A 22,386-nucleotide genomic window follows, 5' to 3' on the forward strand; every position below is an offset into this window, starting at 1 on the left:
ACACACACGCTGAAAGATAGTAATCATAATCATAAAGTGTGTACACACAAAAGAAGACACATGGCATGGTTCTGACATGCTAATCCATGCTCCTCTGCTGTGGGTCAGACATCATTATGTGTACCCTCCTATGCAATAGCCAAGCACAGAAGAGGTTCTACTCTTGCTGGATTTGAGTTTAGCATCATCAATGAAGACAGGTAGAGGTACCACGCTTGCCACCATTCCTGGAGTAAAGCTGTACTTGTTATTTTAATTAAGATGTCTTTACCATTCATTTGAAGTAAAAACTACAGAGTAAGCTGATCTAGGGATTGCATGGGAGATAAGTATCCGTTATCTTTTTTCCATATGTTGTCACTGCTATATGCTTTTATGGGAGGGGGATGTTTAACAATTGCATTGAGGAAAGGATATCAAATGATGCTTAGAAATGTGATACACATTTTCATTTCACACTCCATCAGCTTTTACAACTGTAGCTCAACGAAATGTGTGAGAGAGCCTGGCAAACAGCCATATTTACAGGGGCCAGGTTACTTCTTTTATGGAATGAAAAAAATGTTTAATTTTCACTCCACAGGACTCAAGTATATATGCAGCTCACACTAGCAAGAGGCACCACAACCACACATATGCCGCAGCTTAGTGTCTGTTCACCTGTAGGCTTTGACTGTGTTATAAACAGTTTTGTCAGCAGGGAAACACTGGGACCTCCTCACCCTCCCTTCAGGATCAATGAGACAGAACCACACTGGATCCGTTCACCCTTGGTGTTGAATCTCTTACCTGTGAAAATGTTTTTTTTTTTTTTTTTTGCCTCTGCTTCTGCCCTGGAAAAGGAAGCAGTTTATTCCCTTTATGGGAGGAGAAGCAAAAGTCTAGCTACCAGCAAAGGCTCCCTGCACACCCAGATCTCCACCTGTCAGGAAGGAAGGAACGAAGCCTCGCGCCTCCTTACAAAGGGGGCTGGTGCGCCATCCCAGATGCAGGGGCGGGGTCACCGAGCTTCCCAAGCTGCCATGCCATCAGCAGCCTGGAGGGAAGGAACCTGGAACTTACCTTTGTCAAACCTGAGACTTCTCCCTTGGCCAGCGGCTTGCTGATGGACGGTGTATACACTCTGGTTTCTGATACTGGCTGTCCTTTCAAAAAGTGTTTTCCTGATTCATAAATGTTGACTTCAACCATTTTCCCCATGAATGCAGGGTTCTTTGGTACTAAAACCTTAAAACAGATTTTCAGAAATTAGAAGTTTTGAAGACAGTCTTATTTTACAGCAGTTTTAGGTTCCAGAACAGTGGTGTAGGACGGCTTCTTGATCCCCACATCACTCTGGCCATCAGCGTGGTGTGTTTGCCACCATGAATAGTGACAATGACACACCACTAACAACTAAGTCCACACTTGATTCTGATGCTCTGGGGTCTCACTGCAGAGCTATTGCCTGGCTGCTGGAGGATTTGGAGTCCTGGTGGCAAGGCTTTTCTGAGAGGAGCCAAAGGGCTGCAACCCGAGGCCTCCATGACCAGATACCAGCTATCCCGAATGAAGCACCGTGGCAGGAGCCTGGGGAATTCCCAACAGCCAGCCAACCACTTCTGGACAGGCCTTCCGTACCTGGGGCCTTGCCTGTCCTGTGTAATGAAGGAAACTAATTAGAAAATTATGAAAGCCTCACGCTTGCATTAGCTTCAAGTTAGCTGTAGCTTCAAATGAGTGTGTGTATGTATGTGTGTACGCACGTGTGCTTGCATGTGTGCTCATGTGTGCAAAAGGGTAAGAGGAAGAACATTTCAAAACAACTTTCAGTAACAGCACACTGGCAGTTGCCTAAATGACTCCTCCGGCTAATGGCTGCCATCCACGGCTGTTGTTGTGAGAAAGGCAAAGCATTTGTTAGTCTCCTGAGCCAGTCTCTGCTCAGAAGCAGCCACTCTGAAGGCTACTTTGGCTGGTTCAAATGGCTCTTTCTGCTAGAGCTTGCTGATAAAAGGATAGTGGTATATGTTTACCTCAGCAAGCATCTCCTCTTGTAGGTTCTACCTCAGCAAGCAGGTCTCCTGTTGCTGGGGACTGACAGGCAGTTTGTGTTCACTGTCCCCTCCCTCACACAGCAGCTTTAGTACTGTAGCTACTTGGGAAACTCTTCAAGTCAGGGCCCAACGCACACAAACCAGTTCCAAACCATCAATAGTTTGATAATTTCATACAATCTTATTTAGGAAGATAAAAAGTATGGCATTGTTGAAAGGCTTAGTTATCGAGACAGAAAAAAAGCAGGGTCAGGGAAGAGCCTGCAGTTGCACAGCCAATGCCCCCGAGAAGCCACTGGGTGTTGGTCTTTCTGAGGTTGGTTTTTATGCTCACTGCACACAGCACACAGCACACACAGACTTCAGCAAAGGGTAGGGGAAAGGTCACCGGAGCGTGGCTGACTCGTGGCAAGCAGGTTAACTAAAGGAACACTAGTATCAGGCCCTTTTAAAATAATTTTCATAAAGTAAGAAAATTCCTCTCTGAAGCTATGCCTAGAAATGTTGGTGCTATTCCTGGGAATCTAAGTCGTCCTGATCTGCTGCCTCGACCTGTGTGAAGGGCTCAGGGTTGCTTGTTTTCCCCCCTCCCCGGGTTAATAGTTGGAAAAAACCCAACTGCCTTCCACTGGAGGAAATGGCTAATGAGGCATGCCCGTGCATTTAAAATGAAAGGAAACGGTTCCCTGCGGAGGCACAACCCCAGATGGCCAGAGAGAAGCCAGGGTCCTCCTCAGGGCTGAGCAGAGGGCTGGGCAGCGTAGAGAGATGGCTCTTCCTGAGGTGGGAACAGGAAGAGGGTTGGCTTTAAGGTGAGGCACAGGAGCTCCTTCCTCAGCTCCAGCCTTCCCTGGGTCCCCAGCAAGTGTATCTACTTGGTTTAGAGAGGTCCTGCCTAGGAACTACTGCCGGGTCTGATAGTACTTCATGTGCATAAGCAAGAGTGTAGCCCCGGCATTGCTTTCTAACTCAAGTAGTTAGTCCTTTCCCTGGCCCAGCCTCATCTGAAATGCCCATGTAATACTTAAAAATTCCCAAATTCCAATTCTAGTCATGACCTAGAGAAAGAGAAAAAAAAAATCCACTTCTCATCTGGTGAGAAAGAACATAAGGAGAGGAAACCCCATCCGACATTAAGGAAAATTAATACTGCTCAGAACCATCTGTGGCCATCCCACACCACTCTACGTGTCCTGGTCACGTGTCCTGCTTGGACCTTACAGAGTTCTTCCCAGAGAGAACCACTGTGTGAGTCACTTATGACATTCTCTCACCTGCTGGGCTGCTGAGGCTCAAGTGCTGACGGAAGTCAGGTCTTCACAGCCCTCAGCACTGGCTGTGTCTGGTTACTGGGTTGATATTTTTGGTTCATTTAAATTTTCCATTTTCTTTTTTTTAATTCTACTTTGCTAAAAGGCTGGGAACAAAAGAGAGAGGGTCTATTCTCTGGATTCCCCTCAGAGTGATGAGGCCTTGTGAGGTTGAGGCAAGTTCCCTTGGAGGTTTTAGAGGCCAACCAGGGTTGCCCTTCCTGACAGCCTTCCTTACCTTACCTGTAAGTGAGTGAGAGAAAACCTGATGTGCTCGGTATATACACCCTTCCTGCCTTCTCCACAGGACTCCCCTCTCCATTCACTCTGTGGTAGCTTCTGAGTCCCCACTTCCAGAAGCCTGGGGCTGTCCCGTCCTGGACTTGCATGGCCTCCAGTACACACAGTGACACACCCTCCGTGAAGATCCACCCTGCTAGCCTGGTTCCCTTCAGTCACACAACCCTTTCTTCTTCTTGTCCCTCTGGCTCGAACGTTCAGCTCTTGTCTCACTTTGAAGAAAAGGAAGAGGAAATGTGGCTCTTACCTGCTCATAGAATCGGTTGTGAGCAACATAAAACTTGGAGTCAAAAGACTCTTCTGTGACTAGCACTTGCTGTCTTTCACCAATCTGTGGGGAGAAGAAAAGACAAGGATAAAGAAGCAAGAATCCGAAAATAAATAGCAGCCCATACATTCCTGGACCATAGCTGCCGCTTCATGAATTTAAAGTAGACTGCAGATGGTCAGTTGTTTAACAGACAACACTGTGCATAACTCATTCAAATCTCTTGAAAAACATTAACCATTCAGGAATGTAAAATAATCATAGCACAAACCCTTATTTTTTTACATGAGTATGAAAAAACTCAATCAGATTCCTTTCTTCCACATAAGATACAGCAAAAGCTTCTACAGTGTACCCAAAATCCAAACAGCACTTTGTTTCTTGCAACAAACTTGCACAGCAGGCCAGAACAAGCTGCTCCTAAGCCAAATGCAGGAAAATATTTTGGCAATATGGGAGAATAGTAATAAACATTAATTTGAGTTATAAGGGCTATAATACTAAAGAAAATGCACCCAAAACTAGTCATTAGGGGCTGCAGAGACAACGGTGTTAAAGTGTGCACACGGCTTCCCCAGAAGACCTAAGGACCTGATTGCCTCTTCTGTCTTCAGAGGCACCTGAACCCACTTATATAAACACACCCCTCTCCAACACACATCGATTTTAAATATAACTTAGAAAACAAAACTAGTTCTTAGTCCTTCACACTTCAGTGTTACACTTGTTCCATACGATTCTGAAATTATGACTAATTTGCAAAAGTATTTACTTATTATGTGTCTTTTCTCTGTTATAGGCAAGTATCTCATTGTTGTAGTTACAACCCCATGTCGTTGTTACTTTTTAAAAAGCAAACGTGAAATTATGAAATTTGAATGGCTGGAACTGGAACACATTCTACTGAGTGAGGTAACCAATATCAGACCCAGAGAGACAAATGTCACACGTACTACTCCCAAGTGGAGCTTTAGATGTGTGTGCTTAATTGGGAGTACCTGAAGAGTTCAGAAAACCATAGAGGCATTGGTAAGGAGTGGAGAGAAGGACGTTAAGGTAAGAATGATAGTAGAACACAGATGATATGAAGAGGAAAATGGAAATAAAAGGGAGGGAGGCTTAGGTGGAGAGAGGTCAAAGGAAGGACAGATGACTAAGACTAAAGATGTCTGAAAAAGCCATATATATTTATAAGCTTTACACACACACACACACACACACACACACACACACACACACACACACACGTTCAATACACAAGGGATAATGTTTCTTCCTGTGCTGGATAGTTTTTTGGCAACTTGACAGAAGCTAGAGTCACTTGGGAAGAAGAAACCTCAACTGAGAAAATGCCCCCACCAGACTAGCTTGTAGAAAAGTCTGAGGGGCATTTTCTTGATTAATGAATGGTGTGCATAGGGCTTCCTCACTATGTGGGTGGTGTTACCCCTGGGTGTATAAGAAACATTCTGAGCAAACCATGGGGAGCAAGCCAATGAGCAGTATTCCTCCAAGGCCTCTGCATCATCAGTTCCTTCCTGCAGCTTAAGGCCTTGAATTACTGTCCTGACTTTCATAGATGATATACTTATAAGCTGTACAATGAAATAAACCTTTTCCTCCTCAAGTTGTTCCTAGCCATGGTCTTTTATCACAGCAGTAAAAACCCTTAAACATTCCTAGAAGCCACAGTTGCCAAATAAAAAGCTCAGTGCCAGGTGTGGGATACCTCCCCTTTTGAGATGTCCTGGAGACTTCCAAAGCAATAATACTGGCCATTGCCATTGTTCTTGGTTGCCCAACTTGATTCTGATGGTAAAACCCATTGTTAAATGACATACTTTGATCACAGGACCAGGTTAGTATCTTTATAATCATAGTGCAGCTTTCAGCTCTCATCAGGGATGTTTCTTTGTGCTGTAAGTGGTGGTTAACGAATAGAGAAGTAGTGTCAGTACTCAGTCCAGGGTCATGGCACAGTATAGAAGGTATGGGAAGACTGTACGAGCCAGAGGTAAGGGAGGATGGGTGCAAAACAGTGCCTTCTGGACATGGCAAGAATGCTGACCTCATGAACTCACAGAAACTGTGCTTGTCTGCACAAGGCTGGTACAAGATCAAGCCAGTTAACATTCTAGTGTGGAGGAGGGGAGGGGCTCATAAGCCTCCATCTCTGAGGAGCGACTGGACAGCTGCTTCCTTATGGGGGAAAGGAGAGTCCACTTTCTTTAGGAATCATGTAGTCCCTGAGGGCTGGAGAGACAGCTCAGCTGTTAAGAGTGCTGGCTGCTCTTCCAGAGGCCCTGAGTACACTTCCCTGAGTTCAGCCATGTGGTGGTTCACAACCATGTAGAATGGGACCCAATGCCTTCTTCTGGCATGTAGAGGTACATGTATACAGAACACTACTATACATGAAGTAGATAAATCCTACAAAACCATACTCCAGTATGGCCATATACCCATGAATATGTGGGCAGCATAAGGTGGGTAGTTTTAAAAAGAGAAAGAGAGAAAACACGAAGCTGGGAAAGGGTGGGGAGGTAGGGAGAGTCTCTAAAGAGTTAGGGAAAGAGATGTGGGAGGGAGAGGATAAGCTATATAAAATTCTCAAAGAATTAATAAAAATACATTTTAAAAAGCAACCAATGGGTCTGTTAGGCCTGCATTTCCAAATCTATGCAATCGTTTTTAATAACCATAGGTTACATCAGCCAAACAATGGGTAAAGAAAAGTGACTGTGCCCCCTCCCAATTGTTATTTCCAAGTTTATTGCACTGTGAAATGTATCCTTTAAAGGATCGATTACTTAAAAAAATAAAACAAGGCCCAACATTGTCAAAGACGTCTGCTCCACCAAACCTGCTGTAAACCTGCCTGGGATTCCTTTTGCTTCTGCTGCTTGGCAAATACACACCACATACTGGCTGGATGAATTTTTCTTTTTTTAAAAAGAAAGTTCTATGCTCATTTGTGGAGACTTGTCACTGTGTTCAGGCACTTATCATTTAGGAACCATAAACACAGCTGCACTGCACAGACCACCTAACAATTAAAAAAAACAACAGAGCAAACTCCCCATTCCCCCTTACATTGATAATACCCGAGTACACCGCAATGTGCCATCTCGCTTACAACCCTATTCAAAGTGTAGTCGCCTTAGCCAAAGGCTGTGAGGCCTCTGATAACTTTAAAAAAACAAAAACAAAACAAAAGCAAACGAAACCCTCCACTGATCTCACACTCTAAAAGCAATGCACATCCCCATAACACATCTCTTTATAAAGAATACAAACAGACCTAAGGAAAGTTCTCCCAATCTCTATGATGAGCTTCCAAAGTTCCATTTATCAAAAAAAAAAAAAAAAAAAAAAAAAAAAAAAAAAAAAAAAAGCCTGGTAAATAGTAGGTTTCATGGGTGTTTACTCTTTGGGAGAAAGCTGGGATGTTTGCACACAGCTCACAGTGTGAGTTGCTTATGACGTCGGATGAGTACCTGTCAATGGTTCTTAAGGTAATCTGCAATTATCCTTCAGCTAGCGTTGACACTGTGAGAACACGGAAGGTGTGTGCTGCTCGCTGTTTTTCTGGGCTGTTCTAGTTCATGTGGAGATATAAATGATGATGACGAGAAAATCAAGCAATCAAACAAACCAACCAACAAAACTTTGCACTCTAACGTAGGCAGCTGGGATTTTAATGAGTCAGGGTGAGCCTTTAGCTGCCATTTGCCGGAAGGGCTTAGAACTGTAGTGTGTGAAGACGGACAGGGACAGATACCTTCCTCGGCTAGGGACTTTGGGTCACTGGTGGAGCTCTTACAATTCCCAGAGGAAACCGAGCAAAAGAGAGAAGAAAAGGCGGGGCACGATCAGCCCTGCTGCAACTGTCCCCACCTGTAAAAGCTACTGTAAGAAGAATAAGGCTCCCATTCGTGATTTCTACGAATAGAGACTTGGACAGGCTATCAATCACAACCATGAGGAGAACCGACTGCCTCAAGTCTTCTTAGAAGCCATAAGATGTTGAGGAAAGGCATTTCCAAGAAGCAATAAAGACCTGACAGGTTTGCCAAATTATAAGCCTCACATCTTTTATATATTTTTAAAAATTAATCTTTCAATGATGGGCATAGAATTCAGGGCCTAGCACAGGTCTGGTAAGTACTCTCTACCACCGAGTTACGCCCAGTCATCAAACTTTATTTAGAAGAAACATTTATTTTTTATGTTTTCTAAATGTGATCCCCCCCCACACACACTCCATTAAAGACTCATCCATCAAGATTCCCAGTGGGCAGCATGAGGTGTCTTATCAAGAGTGCTTCTGCCAGCGGAGTGAGAAGGCCCCACCCCAGAGATAAAAGGAGGGCATCTGGCAGAAGGGTCAAGCCACAGGCCTCCATAGACGTATCACACCATCCATCCTTCCTAGCCGCTTTTCTAGCAGCAGGGCTGATCCATGAGGAGAGACCAGAGCTTATCTAACAGAATGATAGAGCATGCACTGGGCTTTAGCCAGCACCAGGCCACAAGTCTCCTCATCTGATATTCTGCTAAGATTTGGCCTTCTGCATCTATCTCCCTTCAGTGACAGAACTCTGCCAAAGGTTGGAGCCACCCACAGGAATGCAAGGTCATGTCACTCTGTAAAGTGACCAAACAAAATCCTGGGCTGGAAAACATGGTTTTCACAAATCTTCCTGTGGCTGCACAATATCATATTCAGCAGAAAAAGTTAAGCTGCCACTGGTGAGTCTCCAGAATGTTCTACAGGTTGTTCAGAGCAACCTTGAGATTCTAGGATAGGAAAAAGGGCATGGTGGGCCACAGAAGGAGCATGCGATCTAGCAGCAACCAAAGGAGATGGAAAAAAAAACCCAACCCCCCAAATTCCATAACACCTAACCTAAAAACACACTGAATGCCACGGATGTGGGTAGGAGTGCAGAGCAAGCCACAGGGTGTCTGCCAGCAGATTATTTCTGAGATGAAAGAGACCTGACTATGCTTTGAGTGTCACTTCTCCACGGGAAGTTGGTAGAATGGAAAGCGCTGAGAGGAAAGACAACACTTAGAAACCTGGGAATTTTCTCTTTCTTTCTTTCTTTCTTTCTTTCTTTCTTTCTTTCTTTCTTTCTTTCTTTCTTTCTTTCTTTCTTTCTTTCTTTTTTTTTTGTTTGTTTTTTTGAGACAGGGTTTCTCTGTGTAGCCCTGGCTGGCTGAACTCATTCTGTAGACCAGGCTGGCCTCGAACTCAGAAATCCACCTGCCTCTGCCTCCGGAGTGCTGGGATTAAAGGCGTGCGCCACCATGCCCGGCTTAGAAACCTGGGAATTTGGTTCCCAGAGTCTACATCAAGTGGTTCACAACTACCTGTAACTACAGTTCTTGGGAATCTGATGCCCCTTCTGGACTCATCAGGAACACACACACACACACACACTACAAATCTTAAAAGACTTTTCATACCAAAGTTTATTATTATTATTAGGAACTGACATGAACACAAAGTCTCATGGGAATCTGGCAAAAGAAACTGTAGTAGAGGCTGTTCCTTTTCTCACAGTAAGCATACACAGAGAACACTCTAAAAATGACAGCCATTGGTCTTCTGTGCTTAAACTAACAATCTTTAATGGCTGCCAAAGGGCACTAACAACTTTCTCAAAAGGCTACCCATGACCCAATGTCTAACGAAAATTTTAACTAACCACCCTTTAAAACAAAACAAAACAAAACAAAACAAAAAACCTCAGGAAGATGCCTCTTGTCTTTTTGTTTTGTAAGTACGCAATTTTACAGTCAGGTAAATAAAATGTTTATTTATTTATGTGTGACTCCCTTGGAGCTGAAGGGTTTTGCTCAGTTTCCCTTTACACAGCTTTGATCTTCCACACATCTGCCAGGAAAACACTGACCCTGACTTGGAAGCGAGGGACATGTGACTCCTGGGCTTATTTCTTAATTCAGCTCTCTGGGCTTTCCAGGGTGGTTACTGGTCTTGGTATCCACTAAGTATTCTTTGTCATTTACTCATCAAATGTCAGCAGAGAAAGTGACTTTTCCCAGGACATACAAAACTTCATTCAACCCATCTTAACCTAACTTTGAAAGGTCACTCTGTAAAAGATGAGTTATAAAATATCCTGTAAAACCATCTGCTTAATAGACTGGGTGACCGGGTGAGATAAGGACAGGTGTGCAGACATTCTCACAAGACCCTGAGTGAAGGTGTCCCCCACTCCACCCAAGGGCTGCTGGGAAGCACAGCCCTTGCCTGTGACATCAGTGTGGTTCAGTGGTCCAGGCCTTGGAAAGATGAAGCAAGAGAATCAATCTCAGTATTCTCAATCCCCCAGCCCCACCCATCTGGTTCCCCTCCATCCCGCAAGCACAACAGAAAACAGAAACGAAAGCCAGTCTTTCTATGGACAGGGAAATTCTGAACCTAGAGGGTGCTTAGCAGTGTTAGATTTGAGAGAGGCATCCAGGGTCTCCCAAGACAGGGTTCCTAGCATCACATCAGTGGCCATGAGAAAGAGGCCTCTGGACCCAGCCAACTCTTATGCCTCCTGTTCAACTAACTGGTAACTGAAGCTGACCACGCACAGCTTCAGGGACCTTATTCTGCAGTATCTAACTTCTGATTACAGAAACACTATCGAGGACAAACAGAAAAGACCACTTTTCAACTTGGGTTCCTGGGCAGGCTTTCAGCCTGTTACATCATCAGAGGCTGTCACTGGCATCAAATCTCAGCTTCAGATTTACAGGGAGATCAGTTCTAACTTCCTGGCTGGGGAACAAGCGTAAACACACAGTACACGAAGAAAGCAGTGCTCTCCCACAGAATCTGGCTGCCGACGGCATGCTCTGTCACAACCACTTATCTTCCCTCACTTCTTCTCAAACAATACCCTTCAATACCATACTGAAAACTTTGGAGAGAAAAACTGAAAATAACTGTTAGAAGAAAGGCAGCTGTTACTCAAATTTAAGACTAAATTGGGGTATCTGGGTGAATGCCTTTAATTCAGTAAGAGAAGGGACTATATAACCCCACTTTGTATTAGAAAGGGCAAACGGGGTCTCTAAACTCACGTGAGGCTTTGCCTGTAAAGTGTTTACTTGTTTTTTTCTTTTTTTACCATTGTATTACACTTGGAAAATCCAAAACCTAGATTTGGGAAATAATGTTTTTTCTCCGTTGGGCTTGGAGGCAGCCTCCTAAGAGTCTAGTATTTGGGTGACTGAGGTAGGAGGCTCATCAGAGGTTTGAAGCCATATGGTTACACACGAGTTCCAGGCCAGCTCAGGCTACAGTGTGAGGCTCTGTCTCAAAAACAAAACAAAGTTAATTTTTCTATCCATACTTGTTTCCAAAAAAAAGGGGGAGATTAATTAAGCTGTATGTGCTTATAGTCATTTTTACCACAGTCCTGATCAGCTTGAATTTTATCTCTGTTTGCCCTACAAAATATTATGACATGCTACTACTGTGACTAAGTTTTCTTTTTCATTGTAGATAATAAAATACAATTTTTCTACCTGACTAACTTCTGAATGCATGACTCTGGAAAATGTCAAATGTCTTTCATTAGCTCCAGTCAAATTAAGTTTGGATTTTTTTTTCTATCTCCCCTAAGCTGCCTGGAACATGTTAAACAAGGCTGTGACCTTAAACTGTGGAATAATATTTCTAGTGTCTGTGCAGGGAAGCCTGCCCTTACACACACCTTTAGACTAATTACTGTAGTGTGCTGTTGCCAGTGAACCGCTGTAATTACACTGGGAGAGAAGCATGGTCTTGTTCTCTGCTAATGAAAATGATAACCTTTCCATTTTGACTCATCACTCACAACAGGCAGAGCGTGTGACGCTGGATCTCCAGGTACCACTCTCTTCCTGACTGTTCATGCACACGTCTGCATTCTCGTGTGCCAGGCACTGGAATTAAAGACCCAGGCGCAGGTATACTAACCACAGTCAACAGTGATAACAGCAGAGGCGCTGGATTTTAACACCAATCTCACTGTACAGTTCCGTCTCTTCTGTAATGAAGGAGGGGTGTAGCACAGGGCTGTGTGTCAGGAGAAGCGAGGCTGCAGAGGACAGTGAGCCTCAGACCAGCAGCACAGAGCCAGCTCGCAGCTGCCGGAGCTACTTGAGGGCTCATAAGAGATGGTGACATTTATATTTAAGGGAACTTGTGTCTAATTAGGAAACAATGATAAAAATGTTTTACTGTTTTAAAAAGACACTTTTCTCCACATAGAAAAACTGTTGTTTAGCTATGCTTATTAGCGGGGCTAATTTTATTCAAAAGGGAAAAAAACACTCCTTTGAAGCAGAAAGTCTGTGCTTTTTAAAGTCATCTATATTTGCATACAGATTAAATGCTGCAAGGACCTCACTGTATCACTTATTTCTTCCTTTCACTTAGAAATTACCTAAATAGGAAGAAATTCTGAAAATCAGATCCTTCCAAACTGTCACAGACACAGAAACTAGAGAGTTCAGGATGAGTGAAGCCGCTGTGCCACAAGCCCTAGACCCTTTTCCCTGCAATGGCTGGTTCATTCTTTCTGGCCCCGTGACCACCACAGCCACAAAGGCAAATCCTGGTAGTTTCTTTCCAGCTGGAGGTCAAACCTCATTCCAGACCTGTTTTCCCCTACTGACAGAGCCAAAAGCAGCAGGGCCTAGCTGTGTGATGTGACCACCTGAGACCACTCCACAGTAAGCTAGACGAGACCTGGAAGTCAAAGACTTTTACAGGCATAACTATCTGCTTGGTACTGGAGAACATTTCAGGATGTGGCCTATAGTGCTTTAGGGGAAGTGTATGTGTGTATGAGAGAGAGTGTGTATGTGTGTGTGTATGAATGTATGTGTGTAAATGTGTGCAAGTGTGTGTGTGTATAATTAATTGTGGTACTGATGGACAGTATGAGAAATATGTTGTCAGTAAACTAACACAAATCCTTCCCCTTTATCAGATTTGGCACAAGTTCGCTCAATTTTTCCTAGCACGGGTAAGCTCTACTATGTTCAGGTAGTATGGAAACATGCTTAGCATTCAAAGCTAACTGACTTATTTGGCTAGATATTGGCAGTAAAGGCTACCCATGGACTCTTATTAATATGATTATGTGGCCTCACATGAGATACATGGATAGAGTTCCCTACCCCTTTTAAGATTTATTTTTGTTTTGTATTTTTAATAATGTTTGTGTGTGTGTGTGTGTGTGTGTGTGTGTGTGTGGTGTGTGTAGGGTGTATGTGTGGGTGTATGTCTGTATTAGTACCTGTGAAGGTTAAAGGACTAAGATACCCTGGAACTGGTGCCACAGGTGCTTCTGGGCCATCTGACAGTGGTGCCAGGAACAGAACTTGGGTCCTCTGGAAGAGCAAGACATGCTCATAACCACTGAGCCCTCATCTCTCCAGAGCCCTGTTCCTCAAAGCCCAAAGCTAAACACTTAAGTCTTGACTCACCTTTCCCCCATTAATTGTCCCCACTGGTTCCCTTTGGTTATTATTTGGCAAGTCTGGGCCAAATTTCTTTGATAAGAATCTCATAAAGATAGATAAATTCATTATACACTTTGATCATATGTAATTTTATCAACTATATACAAGAAAGGCGAAACACTATAAAATGATCCAAGAAATATAATTTTTTTCATAAAACGCTTTGTCATAACTTTTATATGTCCATGAGATGTCTTTAGCTATGTATTTAATTTTAATTAGTTAATTAAGTACATGTTTGCATGTTTGCCTGTGAGAATGTGTATGTAGTGCATGTAGAATGTGTATGTGGTGTATGTAGAAACTAGTGGGAGTTGGTCTCTCTTTCCACCATGTGGCTCTTGTAGCATTTAAAGCTCAGGTCATCAGGCTTGAGCCATGCTGCCAGCGGTAAAATGCCAATTTTTAGAAGTGAATGTACCATGGTTCCCTCTTGTCTATGGTTTTCTTGTCCCCAAGTTCAATGACACTTCACCAACCTCAGTCTGAACATCTTGCTTGAGATTCCACAGAGCTCTGGTTAGCATTGTACTGTTTGGTGACTTCTTGCTATGTCCCAACCAGGACTGAACCATCCATTGCTCAGGAGCTGCACAGTCTGCACTATATGTCCATTGGAACCCACAGCACAATGAGGTATGTCAGGGTAAGACCACTCACATAACAGCACCCTGAGTTATTAGCCACATATGAGAAGTAACACAACAAATGTTATTTATTCCTTATACATTATATTATTATATATTAGCTAGTATTAATATATATATATATATATATATATATATATATATATATATATATATATACTAGAGGCTCCATGAAACAGTAAAAAGACAATGAATGCTCCCAACCAAAGAACTGCTGAAAGATCAATTCAACTCACCTCCCCACACATGCAAACACCCCACGCCCCACAATAATCTAAGTCATGAAAATAATTCTATCTTGTTTTTAGTCAAAGAAGTAAACACCAGATAAATATCCCTTTTTCTACAAATGGTTACAATGAATGAAGAGCTAAGAATGAATGAATGAATGAATGAATGAATGAATGCTCAGTTTTCTTTCTTGCCTTGCACTTAAAAGGCACAGGAGCGATCTTACTTCTGAAGGGGTCCTAAACAGGCCACACTCTTGGAAGACACTTGTGGAAATTTGTTGACACAACAAACTGAGGTAAAGTAAACAAAAGAAAGAAATGAGGGCGAATGTGCATTTGAGAGAGATGGAGTTTATGGAACCTGGTGATCTCTAGTCACTACCTGTCAATCTGCTCCCAAGCACCCAAGATTAGTCCTCATTTCAAAGAGGTGAGAGCGAGATCATCACATGGTCAGTAGTGCAGGGTTCAGAGGGAATTCGGAGGATTTGGGTGTTTGGAGGGAAGGAGGGGTACGTATGGTTGTTGGTACACTGGACATTTTCCAACTGTGGTCTAGGGAAGTTGCTCTTGAAATCCTCAGTCAGAGAAGCTAAGCTGGCTGCCTAGCATGGAGTTTTCCAAGTTCGGATTCACAGAGGCAAGGACGAAAGAGAAGAATAAATAAATCATTTAGCTGAGATCCAGAAGGGAAAACCAAGGCCCCTTAGAGAATGTGACTTGGTCAAGGGCATAAGGCTCATAAGATTTAATCCATTAAGTTAAACATGGGCTTGCTCCTGACTGGTATGCCAGTCATGTGGTAAATTGAATGATTACCTTAAACAGCCTCTGTTCAATACAATCTACTCTAGTTACATAATGCCACCACCCATGGCACAGACAACAAATCCAAACTGAACAGTGCTGTAAGTAAAGTACCCACTGGTTCAAAACACACAAAAAAACTCAACACAAGGCTGCAGATGTGGCTCAGTTGGTAGAGTGCTTGCCTCCCATGCACTAGGTTCAGGGTTCTATCCCCAGCACCACTAAAGTGGGTGCACTAGCACATGCTTGTAATCCCAGAACTTGGAACATGGAGGCAGGAGGATCAAAAGTTCTAGGTTGTGCTTGACTATAGGAGAGTGATGCTAGCCTATATAACTGAGACCTTTATTTAAAACAAGAAGTTAATATGAATAAAATCATGTAAAATTCTACACTGGTTTTTAGACTGTTTCCTTGTTAAAACACCGCTTTTGGTAAATGACTTAAATCATATATAAGATTAAGTCTAAGTGTACGAGTTTCTTTTCACTTTAAAAACATGGTACTAGGGATCCTCCTCCAGGTCTATCTGGATAAGTGTAGCTCTCATCGCTACCAAGGAAGCGTCTCTTTGCAACAGAGGGAAAATAACGGGAAACCACACCAATCCGTATGTAGAGTTGTGGAGGCTAGTCCCAACTGATATCTCTAGCACGACTTCTACACCTAAGATTCAGGATCACTGGAGAAGAGGGGACAGGAAGATTGTAGGAGCCAGAACAGGGAGTTTTCTGAGAGACTCTGTTCCCTAGAAGTGTCATAAGCTACACCCATGAAGTCTCATGAGCTGAACAGGGAGAGATGGGTTATCCAATACTGAATGGTTAACCCTGAAAATATATGCACACAAGTAACATTATATATATCAAGCAGGTTATATTCATGAATTTAGGAACACACACACACACACACACACACACACGGGGCAGGGGGACTGAGCACATTTTTAAAAACATGGCTAGCAGGAAATTAAAAAAAAAAAAAAATCTGTAGTTTACCCTGAGCTTTTCCTGCACATGGGTGACGCTGTCAGAGAATCTCACAGGTCACACCACCCCTTCTACTATTTAGAAGAGGGCCATCCGGGAAGTCTTAGGAAAGACGGCAGGTGTATCTGTAAAGTCAGGCTAAATTGTTGTTTGGGCCATTAAATTCTTGCTTCTCCCCAAGCCCCTCCAAATTACAGCTTCCTTAACATTTTAGGGTGTAATCAACTTGAGACTTTACAGAGGTTTTTGGGACATCACGGGACCAGGAGGAAGATGATCCAAACTGTCACCTCTTCTTTATGACTGAAAGAGTGGCCACAGAAAAGCACTGGCACAGAGAGGATGTTCATTTTCAAATTAAACAAAACAAAACAAAACAAAAAACTTTAAGCCAAAAAAAAAAAATGAATGCCCGAAACACATACTGCCTATGGTAAAATAAATCTTTTATTATCCACCTCTCTACCAAAGAAGTCAGCGTACACAGGAGTGATAAATAACAAGTGTGGTGAGACACAGTCCACTATCTGCCAACCATTTGCCAGTCAGGACTGAGGCTGAGGAAGCAGAAAGGATTAAGCAGAAATCAAAGACTGCCAAGCTCTAATGGTGTCTAATTAGCATAACAAAAGACACAGCCACAATCTTTCAGCAGCGGGCCATACATCTCATTAAAGAAGACTGAATAGCAATTACTCTCTCCAGCTATCCTTCCTTCCCTTGCTTCCAGGCTTGGCTCGGGGAGACCCTGAGACCTGAGCTGGAGAGCCTCTGCTTTGTTAGCCAAGCCTCTGGGCAGTAGGGGGAAATCACACTTGCAGGACCAGACGGCCTGCATCTCTCAGTCTTCTCTGCCGGGGTAATGGATCTGCTTAAGCACAAACAGGTCCCGCTATCCATCTGATAGGACCACTACTGAAAGATGTCCCCGCTGACCTAACAAAACAGGACCCCAAGCTAAATCTCATCCCCCTTAAAAGTCTGCATTGAAAGAAAATCCCACCTATGTGCTTCTCTTCCCCCAGTCTAGCAATCCCCTTTTCAATGCTGCGTCCCTGTCTGAGACATAATGAAGTGAAACTGAAACCCTATCACATTCTATTGCAACCTGTAATTAGCTGGGTGCACACGGACATGCACACATCACGCAATTTAAATGAGAGCAGCTTGGTTCAGACCTAGTCTCTGTGCTTCCTTTGGATGACAGACAAGTGTGAAAATACATGAAATTCAACACAGGGAGACAGGACTTGTGGGTGGACAGGGGACTTTTTTTTGCACATATTTAAACCAAGAATAAAAGATCCCACAGAACCAAATAAGCATACAAACATTTTTTTTCTAGAGTGATTGCTAAGAAAAACAAAAGTCTCAATAAATTCTAATATTCATTCTATTCTGGGGTAAGGGCTGAGCCAGAAGACGAATAAAAAAATGACACAGTCATTTTATCTAAGCAATTATCAGTTCTGAGCACTACTTTTTGATCAGTAATACCCTTCTCAAAAGGAAATTTGGTGTGAGAGTTCTTTGATTTTTTTTTTTTTTTCCTCTTTCCCATAATGGCCTCAGCTGCCAAACACAATATTGTACTGTGGACGGAAGCCAAATCTAGCCAGGTCTGTGGCCGCTCTAGGAAAGCTGTTTATCACAGATGCAGACAGGAACCTCTGCTGCAGCTCCCAGAATGGCACAGAGGAAACCAGCCAACTGGCTGGCCTGCCTGGGAAAAACCTATGTAGTCTGTCTGTGTTTCCCAAACTCCTCTAGGACTATTGTATATATCGGCAGGCACCAGGAGATGCTGGGACCACTGAAGCTAGACTGAAAGGTGGGCCAGACACTTGAAGGCTATAATACTTTGTGTGGGACGGTACATAATTGAAATAACCTTTGGGGAGCACTTAAATCCTACAAGGCCTTCTAATAAGTGGTAAAGGACTTGGGACTCCAGAGTTGTGCTAGACTATAGTCCCTGATTTATGGTCCTAACCAGTACTAGGCCCATCCATGCTCCTGTCATGTGCCCTGTGCTCAAGCACATCACGTGATAGGAAAGTTCCTGCCACCCTAAAGTCACACAAAGTCAGACTTTCCTTTTTCCCAGTGATTGGTCTGAGACTCTTCACAGAGACTCCTTGGGTTCTGCATATAAACACTACTTTCTGAAGAGGTCTATCAGCCTCTGCTCACCATTCCTCTCATGGTGGCCATCCCTGCCCTCTCTTATTTCAATCCTTAATGAAGTTCCTTCCCAGGTTTTAAAAGGAAGCCTTTTTTATTGCTTTGAGGTCCTAGCGTGTTAGACCGCCATATATTATATCGTTTCCATCCAATGCACATCCTCCTGCTTGGGGGTTCAGTCACTTGTTGAGATGTTCTCATCCTATTAACTCTTGTACAAGAGAATGACACGTGCCAGCCTCCTTTGCAGACTGAGCACTGCTGTTGTTACTCTCTTTATGCCAAGGTAGTCTTTCCTGCCATTTCACACTGGAGGCGTGACAGGATTTTATCTATCTATCTATCTATCTATCTATCTATCTATCTATCTATCTATCTATCTATTTATTTTTGACTCTCCAATGACTCTCAATCCTATTTCAGAAACCAACATTTTTATAGAAATATATTTATTTACATGGTGGTTTAAAGTTCTGACTCAAATATGCAATATTATGAGTGGTAGCTTGTTCTTATTTTAAAGTCCATTCACAACACATTTATAAGTTGTATTCGGAACTCTCATATGAACTCTGACTTTGTTGGGGAGAGAAGGACAGAAGAACCCAAGGAGCCACAGAAGGGAAAACCAGCATGTTAGTAGCCTTCTTTTATTCCAGGCAACACGTGGCAACAGAGTTGGTTCCACGCGTTACCTGGGAACCCCTCTTGGGAATCTCAGTCTCATCAATAATTTAAGACCAGATCTAGAAGAAAGCTTGAGGACAATTTTATCAGAATTTACAAGAAAAGCTTTCAGGTTCACAAGCTGTAAGTTTTGGCAGCTGCCTAGAGGAGAAAGATGCTGACGAGGAAGAGGCAGAGCCAGGACCCTTGTGAGCAACCACACGGAGAACAAGTAGCCCCACTGGAAACGGCAGGGCTCCAGAGAAGGAGCAAAACCAGACCAAAGGACCAGAGAGAGCATACATAGGCTCCAGCCAGCAGACAGACAGACAACAAGCAGACAGAAAAGAAGGAAAAGATGTTTTGTCGTTCTGAGTTAGACTCAGAAAGGTGGACAGACCCAACAGAATTCACGGTTTCTCTTCTGTAACTGCACACGAGACAAGGACGGTGGGCAGGAAGAGTACTTGACCTTAGTAAAGGGATGGTCATTCCTTGTGGCTCTTTAGCATGGCTTAAGGTGAATGGCCTTGCTGAGGCAGTCCCTTCCTTAAGGGTGACAGGCTGGCCCAACTGGATTGACTCTGAAGGGAGGAGAAGAGGGAATGTCTCCTCCCAGATGTAGATTCTATTCTAGTGCCCACCCCCCATTGCTACTATAGTAAAAGGATAATGACAGAATGAACAGAAGAAAGTTTTACTTTCTGAACTATATTATTAGAATAATTATGTGCCATGTGTCTTGAGCTGCTTTCACATTGATAGGCTGACGTGAGATGGAGGATCTAGTCTATCGTCACAGAGCTGATAGCACTGTGCTGACTCTAGGTAGCACCACAGCTTTAGACTTCATGTAAGTCAAAGAGAGAACCTCAAAAACAAATTCAAAGTTTTCATTTACTATGTAAATGCAGCTCGGCAAGCAGAAACATTTATATCAGTATTCTCTGTCTGTCTGTCTGTCTGTCTGTCTGTCTCTCTGAATTTGATACAAGGTTTCATGTAGCTCAGGCAGACTGTAATCTTGCTGTGTAGCTGAGGAAGGTTTTGAACTTCTGCTCTTCCTGCGTTAACTTCCCAAGTGATGTGATTACAGATGTGTTACACACTACAGTGCCAGTGATAACATACTACGGTGTCTATGCTATTGCTGGGTATCTTTAAGAATTAAGTCGTGAGCTTGTTCTAAGTAGATAAGTGGCTCTTTCCATTTCCTGCCTCAGGATGGGAGAAAGTTTGAGAAAACAACATGGGAGGAGGGGATGTGAGATGAGGGAGATGGCTCAGTGGGTAAGGTGAGAATCTCAGTTCAGATCCCCAGCAACCTCACAAAAAGCCAGCGGAACAACTTTGTAACTCTAAGGGCTAGCAGAGACAGGAAGATCCACCCCTGGGATTTGCTGACCAGCCATTCCAGTCAATCAGTGAGATTCAGGTAAGAGGCCCTGACTCAAAAAACCAAGGTGGGATTAAATGAGAAAGACCCTGACCTCTACAAGTGCACACAGACATGTGTGCACCTCAGTACAGGTGCACATACTCACATGATGGACTGGATGTAGCTCAGTGGGTAATGTATTTGTCTAGTACATATAAACAAGCATGTACTGTATTCACAGGAACCTGTCTTTGATCCCCAGTGCCACATAAAACTGTGACATATGCCTGCAATTCTAACACTCTTGCAGAGGTGACAGGCGGGTCTGCAGTTCAAGGCTATCCTCAACTACAGAGCAAGTTAGAGGCCAGTGTGGACCACATGAGATCCAGCTTTCGTATGAGTTTGCTTATTTATTTATTTTTAGCATGGTATGAATATGTGACTCTAGATTACATCTCAACATGCTAGCAGAGTGGAGGTTCCAGGAAGGATTAGGCTCCTAGATGTGACGGGCAGATCAGCATCTTAGGTCGGCACACTGTGTCTTATTGAGGACCAGGTATAAAAAGCTAAGATGTAAAAAGTTAGAAGCCATGGCTCAGAAAGACTGCCAAAAAGTAAGACAAAATATGTTTAATGGGGGGTGGGGTGGGGTGGGAAGAAAAAAGGGTACTTTCAATACTGATAAATCTATAATTCATTTTAAAGGAATTATTGGAAAAAATGAATTATGCTGGGGAAGGAAAAAAAAAAACCCCAGAAGCAATTCCTATCCTTTCTAAAACACAATCCAGTGCCTGCCTGAAAGGGTTAAGGCTGTGTGTGCACTATAAATATGTATTATTCTTCTTTCAAAAGGATAAGAAAAATTTCCTCTGCACGCATGAATTTCAGATGGCCGAGCAAACATGCAGATATGGCTAGGACCCATCATCTTAATGAGGATATGGTAATGATAATGATTTTTTTTCCCTGACCCGTTTATATATGATTGAAGCCTAGAGGTTTTGATTTTATTCTAAGACATGCCTAGGCCCAGGGACGGTTACTGCTGTTAGAAGCATATGGACCTAGTGACAGGAGCATCAGCGAGGCCTTAAAGTGGGCCCAGGGTGAAATCTTTATTACGAGTGATAAATAGACAGGCCTTGCCTAACGCTGCAATGTCAGTGACAATGCATTTTAACTGTCTTTATTTTTAAGAGTGCTGCCAGGTTTTAATTACAGATTGAACAGTTATTTGCAAATGAGTACTTCTTCATTAACAAACCCAAACCATAATAATAAACAATTCCCTGTTCCTAAACGGTACACCTGACAGCAGGAAGTTAAAGAGCAGTGCACACACGCGGTGGTCCCATGGTAGGGAATACAGCCCATACAACGTAAGCCCACCATCTCACACCGACGTGGTGTGGGGAAGTGGGTCCCTCCTTCGCCACATGGGTCTCTTGCTGGAATGAACTCAGGCCGCTCGGCTTGGCAGCAAGCCCTTTACCTTCTGAGGCATTCTGCTCGCCCTACCTTGGACATTTTTGGGAGAAATAAACATCCAAGGTAAGAGCACACAACTATATTTTTTTTCTGTTTGTCCAGTTTTTGAAACAATGCCTGCATCATAACAATTCTTAGTACTTCCTGAATGGTGAATCAGCCTTTAGTGGGTATATGGTTCTGTCTGAATCTGAACCATGGAACATTAATATTCTGAAAGGTCTCTAACTTGGACTCTACCCAGTGGTATATTTTTTCCCTAGAGGGTTTGCTTTTGTAATTTTTGGTAAGGGTCTTAGACAATGTCCATCTTTCGGTTAGTGCCTATGATAGAGGGAGGCTGCAATAACTGTCCTGTCCATGGAGCTCTCTGGGTTTCAGATTCGCCTCCCCTTTGCTGCCTGCACCTCACAGAATCAGAGACTCCAAGCATCTCTGCTGAAGGCTGCTGTGTGAGAGACCCCGCTTGACACCCAGGCTCCTGTAGATGCTTTCAGCATCCCATACGGCATTCTCTTCATTTGCTACTCA

At 43.3% G+C, this 22,386-nt stretch overlaps 1 protein-coding gene across 1 annotated transcript in view; it reads right to left on the reverse strand.

Moving 5' to 3' along the window:
- Cdkal1 (CDK5 regulatory subunit associated protein 1 like 1) overlaps positions 1-22,386 on the reverse strand; it is a 505,752-nt gene that overhangs the window by 27,140 nt on the left and 456,226 nt on the right. Inside the window, exons 15-16 of the mRNA XM_021216130.2 lie at positions 3,894-3,977; positions 1,063-1,227 (exon numbers count right to left, since the gene is read on the reverse strand). Of these exons, the coding sequence (XP_021071789.1) occupies positions 1,063-1,227; positions 3,894-3,977 (249 nt within the window). The remainder of the gene's footprint in view (positions 1-1,062; positions 1,228-3,893; positions 3,978-22,386) is intronic.

The sequence above is a fragment of the Mus pahari genome, chromosome 16, assembly GCF_900095145.1.
Source record: "Mus pahari chromosome 16, PAHARI_EIJ_v1.1, whole genome shotgun sequence".
NCBI lineage: Eukaryota > Metazoa > Chordata > Mammalia > Rodentia > Muridae > Mus > Mus pahari.